Source organism: Scatophagus argus, chromosome 5 (genome assembly GCF_020382885.2).
Source record: "Scatophagus argus isolate fScaArg1 chromosome 5, fScaArg1.pri, whole genome shotgun sequence".
Classification (NCBI taxonomy): Eukaryota; Metazoa; Chordata; class Actinopteri; family Scatophagidae; genus Scatophagus; species Scatophagus argus.
Window position 1 is genome coordinate 414,205 of NC_058497.1, and position 15,703 is coordinate 429,907.

Below are 15,703 nucleotides of genomic sequence, written 5' to 3' on the forward strand. Positions count from 1 at the left end.
GATTTTGGGACGCTTAGGAAGTGACTGACTGTCTGGGAGGAGGAGTTATTAATAGCAAGCACAACGCGACGAGCTAACGAGACACTGTTGAGTAGGCTTGGAAAATTCTGTATTTTGGGAGAGAACTTATTTATTCAGTAACCAGCAAGTGACAAAATTTGGACGAGGAAGAAAAGGCACAAAGGTGAACAAACGAAAGTCTGAAAGTCGCTATATTTTAATGTGCACTGTGGACAGTCATACGGCCACAGTCGCTGCACGGGCACAACAATACCTACTGTGATAAGGCAAGTAACTTTATGCTGAATTCAAGCTAAGCAACGTTACCATGAGCTTGCTAATTATTTTATGCTAGCACTATGACTTTCCTTTGACTGCAGTCTGGCGAAGGTAATAAAACTGTACGAATTGTAATTTACACATTGCGTTAATTTGCTAACTGAAGTGTGTTAATTGAAGTGTTAGCTAATTAACGTCAAGCTTTAAATTCAACTCTCCTCTCATGTTGAGTTTAGAGTTGGTTTGACATCAAAGCTAACGTTTATGTATTATGGTTGAGGTGGTGTTGATTGTTGAAGCGTTTCAGCTATCTTCACACCATATTCTTCATTACATGCATTTCTTTTGATCTTTAGATTTCTTAATTCAGATGTTCCATGCACTGAAAAAGCTTTTCTTCTTTCTCTCTCTCTCTCTGCAATTTCCCAGTTATGGGACTAATAAAGGATTATTTTTATCTTATCTCATCATATCTCAGCAGATTAACTCTGAGTGGTTGATGTCAGGCTGTTAACCCATCTGAACAGGTGAGAGTGGCACCGTAGTTAAGGATGTCCAAAGACTACACTTGTCATAGTGGTGTTTCTGTGAAAACCCTTAAAGGTTACATATAGCATCAAGTGCTACACAATAATGAAGCATATTACCAGTTTGCATGTTCTATAGTTGGTTGCAAGTCACATTTCAGAAATTACAATGCTTTAAAATGTCATGTTTACTATCATCATCGGTCACAGTCAGTGTGAGACTTTGTAGGGACCCTTTATATGTGAACTTCCTCACTGTCAGAAACAGCTGATTGATGTGAAAGACTTTTTGTATCACCTAAATTCTCATGTTTCAAAAAGAGAGGAAGTACACATACCTGTCTATATAAGCCCTCACAGTTGACAGTGCATGTCAGAACACAAACCAAGCCATGAAGTCAAAGGAATTGTCTGTAGACCTCTGAGACAAGATTGTGTCAAGGAACAGATCTGGGGAAGGCTACAGCAAGATTTCTGCTGCATTCAAGGTCCCAAAGAGCACAGTAGCCTCCATAATCCGTAAGTGGAAGAAGTTTGGAACCACCAGGACTCCTCCTAGAACTTGCTGCCCAAGTAAACTGAGTGATCGGGGTAGAAGGGTCAGGGAGGTGACCAAGGACCCAGTGGTCACTCTGACAGAGCTCCAGTGTTGCTAGGTGGAGAGAGGAGAACCTTCAAGAAGGACAACCATTTCCGCAGCTCTCCACCAATCAGGCCTGTATGGTAGAATGGCCAGAAGGAAGCCACTCCTCAGTAAAATTCACATGAAAGTCCACCTGGAGTTTGCAAAAAGGCACCTGAAGGACTATCAGACCACAAGAAACAAAATTCTCTGGTCTGAGGATGTTGTCTGTGGCTCCCCCACTGACATCCTGATTCGACTTGCCTTGATCAAAGCCATGTCTCTTACAAATAAAACTTTTACTCTAAATGAGTACTTTTCAACACACTTCCTAGATTTCCTTCTGTTGATGGAAACATAGATTAAACATGGCGACGACAGCTCCCCACAATCTTTAACATTCATGTCTGCTGCCTTTCCGATCATCCAGCCACAGATTTTAAGAGACTTCTTTTGATTTAACAAAGTCTGTGGATGGACCCACACACAGTGTTGGACACACACTGGACCTAATAATCTCTCATGGGCTGTCTGTCTCAATATCTGTCATTGAAATATCAGAGTCCGACATCTCAGATCATTTTCCCATTATATTTAAATATCCAGCTCCAACACCAGCCAGTAAGCCTTTTGCCCCAGCCTACCGTCACCATATCATTACCTCTTCTGCTGCAGAGAAGTTAGCTGCTGCTTTCACGGACTCAGAGTTTCTTGCCCTTGGAGAATCTGCTCAACCTGGATGCCCAGATAGTTTCCTTTCATAGTTTCTCACTACCTGCTGTGGGATCTTGGATACTATTGCCCCTTATAAAATCAGGCGCATTAAGCCAAGACATCCCTGATTAAATGATATTATAGGTACCCTAAGGCAGCGTTGTAGACAGAGCGTCGGTAGAAAAAGGACTAATTGCATGTGTCTCTGACAGTCTTGCTCATTATCAGAGAGCTGTGAAAGAGGCAACGTCCAAATATTTGTCTGACATTATCTCTAGTAATGCACATTGTTTGAGGGTGTTGTTCAGTACAATCAACTCTGCTGTGAACCCTCACACATCTTCTTGGATAGGTGCCTCAGTTTCCGCTCATGAGGATTTTCTCCACTTTTTTGTTGATCAAGTGGTGTCTGCTAGACAGGATAGTTGGTACTGACTTTTCTGCCTTCTCTGTTACAGCCACAAATTCTGCACTAACTGATCACTTTGAACCTGTCGATTGCTCACTGATGTGGTCAGAAATATGAGAACTACCAACTGCCCCTTGGTTCTTGTTCCAACTAAATAGCTAAAAGAAGTTTTCCCTACTATTGGACCTTCTGTCTTGGATTTAATTAACAACAGTTTGAGCTCTAGTATTGCTCTTGATGTTTTTAAACATGCCATAGTCAGGACTCTTCTTAAAAAACCTCCTCTTCCTCGGTTTTATCTAATTTCAGTTTGCTTATCAGGCTGGTAACAGCATAGAAGATGCAAAGTTCTTCATTTTAGACACAGTGCATAAGCACATTGAGAAACCTAAATCTCATGTGAGACTTTTTTTTCATGATTTCTCTTATATTCCGATTGAATGACTAACTTCTTATTTTATGTTATCTGATCAGAATGTATTGCTTCCTTTAAATATTTTAAATGACAGAATTCAGCAGGTTTTTGTGAATGGACACATGTCCCATGCTATCATGTTGAACACTGGTTCTCCTCAGGGCTGCCTGATTCTCACTTTAAGCCTAATGCAAACACTTAACTAAGTGTTAGTTAAGTGAGGACAACAAAGAATCCACTTGATGTGTAATGTGAGCTCTAAATTCCTTTACTATATCTGAAAATATTCTATGTAATTCAGTACTCTTTCACTGGACATTTAAAGGATATAAGCATTTTATATGCTGGTTCAGTGGGTTGTCTTTGAAGGACACGAATAGCCTAACAGCACTGTTAAAGTCTGCTCATTGATCATTGTTAAAAGCATTAAAAGACTTGCATTCAATCTGAAAGAAATGTGTGGTCCAGAAAGCAAAAGTATTGTCAATCTATTCTTTCCAGTCAATTTGCGTTAATGCTCTCAAGCTGAGCACCTCTGAGGAAAACAAATTCTTTTATTCCTTTATTCCTTCAGCTATCAGGCTGCTATAGTCCGGCAACAGTAATTAGGTCTGTCTTTATTGTTGTTTGTTGATGTTGTTGTTTATCACCCAACTCATTTTGTAAGCCATGGCGACCTGTACGTGCCAGAATGTGGCAGCTGTTCTTGTCCTGAGACCCATACTTTTACCATCACCATCATTGAGACTGTTTCTAACTGGCTGTCCATGAAATTTTAATTCTCTGATCAAAGTTAAAACAATATTTTAAAAGTGCTAGTGTTGTCTTTGACTCTCTTTGATCTCTACATGAGACAAATAAGATATTTTTCAAAGAAAACTCACCTGTCTCTTCATCAATGGCAAATCGTCCAAGCCCACTCCCGTCATGAATGGAGTACTTGACTTCTCCATCTCTGCCAGCATCATCATCGTTAGCTGTGACTTGGAGTAGGGTAGTTCCAATTCTGGCATTTTCTTTGACTAATCCTGTCAAGGCAAAGTGGGAAAAGTATGGAGCGTAGAGATTTTCATTTACATCTACAACCTCAACCTCCACAAAGGTGACAGAGAGAAGAGAAACTGGTCTTCCCTTGTCTTTGGCTTTTACAGTGAGGTTGTAGAACTGCTGTGTCTCGTAATCCAGCTCTTTCGTCAGTCGAATAGCCCCACTGGCCCTGTCTACCTCAAACCATCCACTGTAGTCATTGGCTAGAGAGTACCGCACCTGGCCACCCAACCCCAAGTCTGGGTCCTGGGTTTCTAACCAGGCCACAACTGTTCCTACTGGGAGATCCTCCAGAGCCCTAGCTTTGTACACACTAGGGATAAATAGTGGAGGGCAGTCATTCACATCCTCCAAAATGATTTTCAACGTGGTCACAGAAAACCTCTGGATCCCTTTCTGTGCCTTGTCCCGGGCCTCAATCTTCAGGTTAAAAACAGCAACAAACTCCCTGTCTAGTTGGCCAGCAACATACACTATCCCATTAGTGGAGTTGATACCAAATTGGGTGTTACTGGTCAAAACAGAGAATGCAATTTCCCCATTGGGTCCAAGATCTTTGTCAGTGGCAGTAACCTGGATGACATCTGTGCCTATGGCTGTGTTTTCAGGTATGACAATTACATAACCTCCATCTTGCAAAAACTGGGGTGCATTATCATTAGCATCCTCTATGTAAACAGTAAGCAAACGCCAAGCAGATTTGGATGGTAAGCCAAGGTCATAGATAGTTAGGTTGAGAAGATAGCGATCCCTCTTTTCTCTGTCCATGGGCAGGAAGACACTGATAAGGCCAGTCTCCATGTTGATGGTAAAACAGTTGTCAGTATTTCCATCTGAAATGGCGTATAGAATCTGACCATTGAAACCTGTGTCACCATCAAAGGCATTCACCACAAAAACACTTGAGCCAACCTTTAGGTCTTCATACACAGCAATATTTGTGGGAAAATCTTTGTCAAACTGGGGCGTTTGCCGATTGACAGAGAAAAGGTCAATAAAACCTTCATCAATTTTGGGCTTTGTATTAGCTTTTGACTTTTTGAGTAACTTTTCAGCTAACTTTTGGGCTACCCTTGTCTCTTTACAGTTAAAACTTAGGGGGGGAGATTTCTCATCAGTAACTGAAATGTTAATAAACATAGGATCAGAGAAGTTCTCACCATCTGTGGCAGTTATTTTGAGACTGAAGATATCATTATTTGCACTGGCTGTGGCAAGAGAATGCTGCAGTAGAAGGACACCTGAATCCGGATTGAGATCAAAGTATCCCCATTCATTCCCTGAAATTATTTTATATTTTACTAGCTCTAACTCATCTATATCAATTGCAGACATTGTAGTAATAACTTCATCTACTGGAAAATCCCTGGAGATCACCCCTTGGCATGCAATCTTTTCAAATAATGGCTGGTTATCATTTACATTTTCCAGGTGGATTGTTACATTGACTTCACTCTCTCGCCTGTATGGTGACCCCCAGTCAGATGCTCTGACAACAAACATAAAGCTCTCTGATGACGATTCAAAGTCCAACTCTTTAGTGGTGCTGATGATACCAGAAAACTGATTGATTTTGAAAGGTAATGATTGAAGGCTGGAAATGGTATATGTTATGTATCCATTTTCTCCTTTATCCTCATCCACTGCAGAAACTGTTAATACATTGGTCCCAACTGGTACACTTTCATTAACTGAAATCTCATAAGAGGACTGAGCAAAAGTTGGCATGTTGTCATTGGCATCCTCAATGGTTACCCTCACATTAACTTTAAGCTCACTACCTATTTCCAGTACCTCAAGATTAAATACATGTTTTGTCACCTGAGTGAACCAATAAGTGGTGGAGATTACACCTGTTAAGGTGTTTATTTGAAAAAAGGCTGAATCAGCAGAAGGTGTCAGAATATATTCTGCATCATCAGGCTCTGGCTTGATTTTAACAGCCTCTACAATCGTGCCTGGTGGTGAAATTTCATTCAGAATAATATCATACAACTCTCGCTCAAACTTTGCTACAGGTGTCTGTTGTTTCTTGTCCATAATGTGGATAACCTTCACAGCAGAGAATTTCTGTGGGGTTCCCCTGTCCTTAGCCTGCAAAGTGAGGTTCCAGCCATAAGGGCAAGTCTCCCACCTTATTGACTCAGAGACCTTTATGACATACTCGCCTTCCTCAGATCTTTCAACATAAAAGTTCTCTGAGGGGTCTCCACCCACAATGACCACTGAGTCTATTTCTCCATTTAGTCCTTCATCTAGGTCCTCAACAGTGACTAAACCATAGACAGGATTTTTATCAAGCCACAAGGGGCTATGGGTAACCACACTCATGACTGGCGCATGCTCATTCACACGTTCTACATGAACAAAAAGCTTGGCTGTACTGCTGACCCCATTATTTCCATAGAGCTTCATGCCACGGTCCACTGCCAGGATTTCCAAGTCATACCGGTTTTGCTCATCAATATTGAGCTTTCCACTGAGAGAAACGACACCACTGGTTGGATGTACTGCAAACAACTCATTTTTCTCCTTGAAAAAATAGTAAAATTCCCCATTGGATCCAATATCTGCATCTGTGGCAGTAACTTGTGCTATGCTAGTCCTGAGAGGGGTGCTCTCCGCTATGGTGACAGAGTAAGTAGTGGGTGAGAATAAAGGTCTCAGGTCATTCATATCTAAGACCTGGATTCTGACTTTGGTCCAGGTCTCTAGAAGGGCCTCTCCCTTGACAGATGCTTTCACTGTCAATACATAATTATCCTGGATCTCTCGGTTCAAGATAGCCGAGTTACCGCCTTTAGTCCTTATGCGCAAGAAACAGAAGTCGCCCAGCACATACTCCTCTGCTTTGAAAAATCCTTCGTCATCACCTGAGGTGATTCTGTAGCGAATCTCCCAGGAGCGTTGTGCCAGGTGGATGCCCATTTTAACTTTACTGTTGGCATAGGTGCGTGCTGCTGAATTTTCATAAACCGTGGAGTGGTAGACAGCCTGAGTGAAGTTGAAGTGAGGTCCATTGTGAAGGAACCCCTGGGTGCTCTGGCTACAGCAGGGTGATAGCTTGAAGAGCAGCAAGAGTAGCAGCAGGGTCAGGTTGAGAAGAGGGGCTCGCATGCCTGCCCACTGGCCCATATTCACATCCATCCCATCATCATTCCACCCTGAAACAGAAAGAAACAGGCAGAGACAGGGAGACAAAGTTTAGCCACAGGGGGAGGATTTACAGCCTTTATATGCTACTAATTATCCAATAGACTACAGAGATTGGAGGTAGGGAGGGGAGAGGAGGGAGATGTTCAGAGTTACCAAGCAACCACAATGAAGGCTGACATAATCCTTGGGTGGTCTCTGGACTCTGGTGCTCAATCGAAAGTTTCAGAAAAATCAGAGGTGGTTTGAGAAAGAACAAAATAATTGTACAGACAGGAAAAGACATCACCAAAACAAACATCAAAGAAAATAACTCCACAGGTCAAAATGATGGATGCTACACCATTGCCCTTTCATAACCCTGTTCCTGAAAAGGGATGAAAACTGCATCCCTGTGTTTTAAAACCAAGTAATATATTGAGAAGCAAAACAAATATGGCTTGAAGCTGAGTAGTAACTAATCTGGATTTTGGTTTAAAAATTAAATCTAATAAAAGCCATGCTGTGGCCACAGGAGTGCCACAGTGATGTGTATTTTGAGGACGTTTCAACACAAGGGATGGAGTGATGGCTTGGGAAAAGATGCACACACATTATAACACACTGCTTAAGTGCCTGGGTAAATCTATAATTATTCAATAACACACACGTCATGAACATAATCCAGTCTTGATTTTTGACTTTGAAACAAATAAACTGGCTTTGTGAGCATACCCAGAAACTACCTTATCTGAAACAAAGCAAAACAAGGCTGCATTTTAATACAATTCAGCAGTCATTCAGGTCAGAGCAGCTAGAATCAACCCAAGTAAAATGCCAAAACAATATTTGAGTTTTCTTCTGACCTTAAACTGTAATCACAGTGCCAGCTAGTGAGGGTGGATTTGGGGTCGGGCAATGAGGGTTAAGGACTTCTGACGTTACCAGAATGCGTTGCAATGCATTTCACCTAGGCATGAAAGGGAAACCTGTAAATGACAGATCCTGTGGAAATGTAACTTTATCCGCCCAAGCCATGTTGATCAATTTCAGCAGCTAAGGTCAACAAGCTATATCTGCACAATGGCATCTGCAATCTGGTGTATTTACTTTAGTCTGAACAACGGCCATTCATTTGCATATTAGAAACGGAAACAAATAGAGCCATGAATAAAATGTAGCATTATGAAATAAAAGTGCCATGAAATAAATAAATGTGGTATTTTGAAATAAAGGCGCCATGAAATAAATAAATAAATGTAGTATTATGAAAAACATCATTTTGAAATAAATACATGTATTCATTAATTTATTGTGGTTATTTCAGAGCCATATTTATTTATTTTATTTTGATTAAACATCTCCCCATAAACACGCCACTGGCTTTGACACTGCTAATACACATATGTTAACAGCTAACAGCGGAATAGCAGCAGAATAAAAATAGTTCTTCTCTGACACAAACCATGGTGCATTAAATACACCAATTACAAAAAATAAAAAACAAAACAAATCAAAAACAAAAAATTTAAAGATGACATTTGAGGAAGATCAATCTAAAAAATTCACTGCCTGATCAGTCATGGTTACACTGACTTCCCCTACTCAGGCAGAGTTTTATCACCCCACACTAATTCCAAAAGGTGGAAGGGGTGAAGTTTTCATCAAATTCTACTAACCACTGTTTCAAACCAATGACTTTCTTAATCCATAGGATTTAATACCCACCCTTCGCAGCTATAACAGCTTCAACTTTTCTGGGAAGGCTTTCCATAAGGTTTAGGAGTGTGTCTATGGGAATTTTTGACCATTCTTCCAAAAGCGCATTTGTGAGGTCAGACACTTATGTTGGACGAGAAGGCCTGCCTTGCAGTCTTCGCTGTAATTCATCCCAAGGTGTTCTATCGGGTTGAGGTCAGGACTCTATGCAGGCTAGTCAACGCTCTCCAGAGAATGCATCTCCACAGCTCTAGAGTCCAGTGGTGGCTTGCTTTACACCACTGCATCCGACACTTTGCATTGCACTTGGTGATGTATGTCTTGGATGCAGTTGCTCGGCCATGGAAACTCATTCCATGAAGCTCTCTACGCATTGTTCTTGAGCTAATCTGAAGGTCACATGAAGTTTGGAGGCCTGTAGCGATTGACTCTGCAAAAAGTTGGCGACCTCTGCGCACTGTGCGTCTCAGCATCCACTGACCCTGTCATTTTACGTGGCCTACCACTTCGTGGCTGAGTTGCTGTCATTCCCAGTCGTTTCCACTTTGTTATAATACCACTGACAGTTGACTGCGAAATATTTAGCAGCAAGGAAATTTTACAACTGGGCTTGTTGCACAGGTGGCATCCTATCACAGTACCATACTGGAAGCTCCTGGGAGCAGCTCATGTTGTTTCACAAGTGTTTGTAGAAGCAGTCTGATTTTATACATCTGTGGCCATGAAAGTGATTGGAACACCTGAATTCAATTATTTGGACGGGTGAATGAATACTTTTGGCAATATAGTGTATCTTTTGTAAATTTACACTCAAAGCAGAGCCTGAACAGAAAGCACCATCACCAGGCCAAAGAAAAATATACCATCTGAGTGAAAATGTTATCAGTTAAGATGTACTCACTGCCGAATTTTGCTGTAAAGCAAAGTCCTAAGACTGTTTTCACTCCTACTGTAATAATCACAGCCTTCTCTATTTGAAAGGAGTATAAAAGACAAGCAGAAAGTCTGGCAGGAAAGAGGGAACAAAAAGCACGAGTGATGGAGAAGAACATAAACAGCACAACAAGACGGGAGGGGACAGAGGAAGAGAAAGAGAATGTGTATTATTTCATCCATAGAGAGAACTGCAGCACATTGGCCCCTGTAATTTGTCTTTTTGCTACCATTTTCACACAATGCTTAAAAATGCATCAAGGGCACAGAATCTTCAGCCATTTCTGGTGCTGCAAAGCAAAAACTGAATAGGTTTGGTTACACAAAGCTGTGACTGTCGAAGGATATGGTGAGATCTACTTCTTGTAAAGTAGGCCAATTTATACAGTGATTGAAGCTGTCACAGAAAAAAAAAGAGGGGGGGGGTGGATAGAGCGGGAAGATGTGCCAGCAGCATTAGAAAGGAGTTTTTCAAGTGTGTTTCACCTGCATGGGCCAATGCTTTGAATAGTTGGGGTCATGTTACAGCTAGTCTAGGGATAGCAGAGACTTCAAGTCCAAATTGGACACACAGACCGATTACTAATTTTAATAACAGATCTCATGACATTAAGCACCTACTTATTGCTATGATTGTTTTTTTGTTTGTTTTTGCATTGTTGGTATTTTCATGCTTTTCATTTATTTAATTTATTGAATGTATGTCTTATGCATAGTTTATTAATAAAAATCCAAAGCATTCATTCCCAGTCCAAATGATTCTGCAGCAGACGTGATGGAAACATGACACCACAGTGGACACGCTAATTTCTGCTCCTTTTCCTGTGCTATGCAATGTTTCATACTGAAGTTTAAGGACATAAACATCTGTTCCAAGTGCTACATTGTCACTGGCCTCCAAGTCAGTAAGTGTGTTCCACTGACTTTGAACTAGTCTTAACACAATTGCTGATGCACATATGAATCTGCTGCAGCATTGACGGTCACTAGAAACACATTCATGACCCTCTCTGTTTCTGTGTGGCACCTTTCTGAACCTGTGGAAAGGCTCTAGTTGGTGAGCTAATCGTCAAGGGAAAGAATGCATTTTTTTGGTGCTTCAAATCAAAAGCACTGAATCACTGGCCAAAACTGAAAGTCGATGGTGAACAACAAAATAGCATCAACTCCTGTGAATGATAAATCTCTATTCAAGATTCAAGATTCAAGAGTCTTTATTGTCATTATGCAAGCATAACGAAATTTTGTGCAGATTCTCAGCTTTAAAACACACTTATAAATAGTCAGAGAAAAGTAAAATTGCACACTTAAGAAAAAATATAAAAATAAAAAATACAAAATACAAAATACAAAATGAGGTAGATAAAAACAAAGTGCACTTAGTGCCAGACTATGTGTATGCTGTGTGTGTGTATGCAGATAGACGGGGGAGGGTGTATGTGTGAAGTCCTGTATGGGGGTGGGACGTGAGTGTGTCACTGTAGGGGGGTTATTGCTTTAACAGCTCTGGGGAAGAAGCTGTCCCTGAGTCTGTTGGTGCTGGTTTTAATGTTGGACTGTAATATAAACAATTTTTGATGATAGTGGAGCATTTGTGGATCACTCTTGCTGACCACTTTGAGGGTCACTTCAGTTTTTTCTTTCCAGATGGCAATCTTGTTATGAAAATATAGTATGTGTATTGGAATGGTCACTGAAAACTTGTTTGCTTGCTTTCCTCATTGTATTGGTTCATTTTGCTGAACAGCTGACCAGAGTGATTTCTTTCACCAACCGGCAATGGATGAGACCTTAACAGTGAGGCAGGAGTAGGAGCACAATCATAAGACAGTTCAACACTCCTTCAAATCACAGTGGACACAGGTATGGATTGCAGAAGCTCACAAATTTGTCCAGTTTCTTATGTTTCCACAGAAATATTCAAACAAGAAGTATGCTTCCAAACTCTACCAATCACTGCTCTTTAGGAAGTAAAATCAAATCCAGAATCAGAATTATTATCAAACTTCAAATGAAATCAAACTTCTACCTCAACAAATCACCTTCTTTATATTTAATGACTATAAGACCTCTGACCTAAAGTGAACTTTACTAAAATGATCTTTGACGACACTAACTTTGTATCTATTTAACAGTCCAATAAGGACTTATGGTAGCTATACAGACAACTAAATGGGACATTTCACTGAAATTATGGTTTTCAGTCTCTTTATCACACATGTGGTTATTAGTGCATTTATTAAACTTCGAATATTGAAAGCGTGATATCCTGTTGAATCCCTGTTGAATGCAGGGGATGCGTTGCATTCTCTCGCTTACACGCTAAATTGATCTAAGCCATATCAACTACTTAAGCCATTCAGGGGTATTTCCCCCTTAGCTTCAGATGTCTTGGAAGCAACAGTGACAAATGTTGGCTGCATGAAAGTACCACAGTTTGATCAAGCCTGCCGGCAGCTACTGTATGTCATCTACACGTTACATCAAACATGTTATTCTTTAACAGATATATTGTAGTGTTTGCATTATCAGGGTTACATAAAATACTTCTGAAGAACTGAAGCCAAACACTTCATACTATAATCAGTATGTTCTCTTAAATTGCAAGAATAATATTGAATGTTCCCTCTTTGATCTGATCTCAGCTTGAATACGGTTTAGTACATTGCACAAATTGTATGCTCAAGCACAGGGTTTTCAAAAGTGCAGTTAATTAGTGAATCATTTGTCCCATCATGCATGCATAAATCACTGGGATCACGGGTAATAAAGTCCATCTCTTGTTTTTCCGGTGTCCCACTTCATGTGGAGATGCAAAGACTGCAAAAGAGTGTTAACAAGAAGATCTGAACTGCTCAAGCACTACGAACTAAATCATAGGCACTTTGGAAGGGGGCATTCATATCCATGCATGTATTGTAATTGCATGTAGATTCAAGACTTGGAATGCCTTACTGAGCCATTTATCAAGAAATCATTCCACCCAACAAATAGTTACTAAAGGGTTTGCAACATTTACATGCCATATTTGTGGTCATAATCAACTCAGTCGGGATCAGCGGTTAGGGTGTCGGACCCGTAACCGGTGGATCGCTGGTTCGATTCCCCGTCCCGGTGTCCATGGCTGAGATACCCTTGAGCAAGGTACCTAACCCCCACTGCTCCCCGGGCGCTGCACGCGGTCGCCCACTGCCCCGGGTTTGCTGTGTGTGCGTGCACGTCACTTGGGTGGGTTAAATGCAGAGAACAAATTTCGTTGGAGTGAGTTCCCTCCAATGACAAGATATGTCACTTTCCTTCCTTTCCTTTCCTTTCCTCTTTGCAGAAAGATATTTTTTTCAGCATATTTTTCAGCATCTTAAAAAGGAGACAGTCTCGTGTGTGTTTCAAAACTGGTCATATAAAACAAATATTTATGATAATTTAAAAAGTCATAAATACAGAAAACACTCTGGCAGAGGGTGTGCATTTAAATATGGGATAGTTGAAAGAAAAAAGACTGATTTCTGATGAAGAACCTTGTCCCAATATTGCTGTGATATTTCAGGTGGTGATGGTGATATAGAGTTTAACGCCGATTTAGATTGTGCCTTTGAAAATAAGGATTCAGAAAGCTTGGAAAAGGATATAGAACTTGAACTTGCATCAGTTCTTCTTAAATTAGAAAGTGCATCTTCAAATGCAACTCTAGATGAGCTCTTACAGGAGTTAACCGATTTGCTTGGTCTGTATCAACACATTACTCAAAAGACAATAAGCAAAATATTACAAGATCATCAATGCCAGTTTGACTAGTCAGTTGTTAAAAAACTAGCTAGTGCCCTCTGTGAAACAAACCCTACTAAAAAAGCATTAGGAAGTAAAGGTTGACTTTCCAGCGCTTGGAGGTGAAAGGAATACTACAAGCATCACTTTAATGTAGTCGAACCTGTGGAATACATACTTGACCGAAAGAATAATCTTTCTTTCCAGTATATTTCAGTCAAGTCTTTGCAGCAAATTCTGGACAGTCAGACTATCTTGGATCAGACTGTTAATCTATATAAACAGCTACAGTCAACTGGTGTGCACATATATAGATCTTTCTTTGATGGTGCCTTCTTCTGAGAAAATGGGCTGCTTTCTAAGCCAGAAAGTATTTTTTTAGTACTATACATTGATGAATTTGAAATCCACTTGCTACCTCTAAAAGGAAACATAAAATCTGTGGTTTATATTGGATTCTGGGTAATTTGCCAGCTGTCTGTAATTCTTCTCTACCCTCCATTTATTTGGTTGCTTTAATCAAAAGTAGTGATTTGAAATGCTATGAATATGAGAAGGTGTTGGAACCTATAATAAGTGATCTTGTAATTTTGGAACAGAGTGGGAACAGTAAAAGGTACAGTTCAGTGTTGCTGACAACCTTGGTGCTCACAGTATTACTGGATTTGTTGAAAATTTCATTGGGTCATATGTATGTAGATTTTGCACTGCAGAAAGATCAAAATTTCTACAGAAGTTAGAAGTGGTGCCTTTACTCAGAGAACCCAAAACAATCATGCAGATCATTTACAAATTCTTGAGGAATTATCAAAACACCTCTCATATTTTGATGTCAGCACAGGGTTTCCTCCTGATATTGTACATGATCTTTTTGAAGGACTTGTTCCTTTTGAGCTTGCTTTGTGCCTCAGTGTGTTTATAAGAAAAAAATATTTTACATTATGTACATTGAATGAAGCGATGTCATCTTTCAACTTTAAGTGGTCAAAACTAACAGACCTCATCCTGTGTCTCTTAGTTTTGGATCCAAAAAAACTGTTGGGGGAAATGCCCATGAGAATTGGGGTCTCATCTGATTTCTGACTCTGTTGATTGGGCAAAGAGTTCCTTGCAAGGAGCCTGCATGGCAGATCTTAACAGATCTGAAGGACATTGTTGATCTTGTTGTATGTCCTGTTCACACTGAGGACTCTATTGCATATCTTGACTTTAAGATCTCAGAGCATCGAATTCGATTTCAAGAGGTTTTCCCTGACTGTGAACTTAAACCTAGGCACCATTTCATAGAACATTATCCACAATTGATCCGACAGTTTGGTCCCCTAGTAGCTCTTTGGTCGATGCGCTTTGAAGCAAAGCATAGCTTTTTATAAAAAGTAGCAAGGAATATCAGGTGCTTCAAAAATTTACTCTTTTCACTGTCAGAGAGACATCAGCTTTACATGGCACATCATTTGCAATCATTTAGATTTCCTAAGCCTACTTTGGAAGTGTGTTCTTCATCCAAGCAACCAGTTGCCAATCTAGGTTCGACAGGCAGACACCACCTCCACTTTTAAGACAAAACTTAAAACCTTTCTGTTTAGTAAAGCTTATAGTTAGCACCAAATAAAGTGTGTAGGGCTGGTAGGCATAGTTACACTCACCTCATGATATATAGCCACAGGTAGAATAGGTCTGACTAACTGTTAATCTTTAAATCTCTATCTTAGCTAAGCTGCTATAGGCCTATGCTGCCGGGGGACACAAACATGATCCACCATGCAGTTTCCCCTCCTCCTTCTCCTCTTCTATCCTCTCCCCTCGTCAGATTAACATGCAGTTCATTATTTTATGTCACTAACTGTGTGTCCAGTGCTCCTCGTAGTCTTGTGTCTCTCCCTCCCTTTCTCTCTCTCTCTCTCTCTCTCTCTCTCTCTCTGTATCTTTCTGCAGGTATCTCTCCATCCAGATCTTCAAGTTGAACTGTAGCCGGCTCTATGACCAACCCAATGTGTATTGTTGACATCTGCCTGTCATTCCTCTGTGTACCGACTATGGGCGGGGTGGTTCTCCCTACGGGCCGAAATCGAACTGATAGGATAGTGATTCTCAACATCACATAAAAAAAAAAAGAATACATGAATGTTACAGCAGTTCAT

At 40.4% G+C, this 15,703-nt stretch overlaps 1 protein-coding gene across 9 annotated transcripts in view; it reads right to left on the minus strand.

The window, feature by feature from the left end:
- The window catches only part of fat3a (FAT atypical cadherin 3a), a 193,582-nt gene that overhangs the window by 129,258 nt on the left and 48,621 nt on the right, over positions 1-15,703 (minus strand). For 7 of the 9 annotated variants that reach the window (XM_046388064.1, XM_046388062.1, XM_046388060.1 and 4 more), the window contains exons 1-2: positions 8,012-8,272; positions 3,851-7,177 (exon numbers count right to left, since the gene is read on the minus strand). In XM_046388064.1, the coding sequence (XP_046244020.1) occupies positions 3,851-7,160 (3,310 nt within the window). In that variant the 5' untranslated portion in view covers positions 7,161-7,177; positions 8,012-8,272. Of the gene's footprint in view, positions 1-3,850; positions 7,178-8,011; positions 8,273-15,703 lie in introns of those variants that run through there. The other 2 variants (XM_046388065.1, XM_046388057.1) reach the window with 2 other exon arrangements.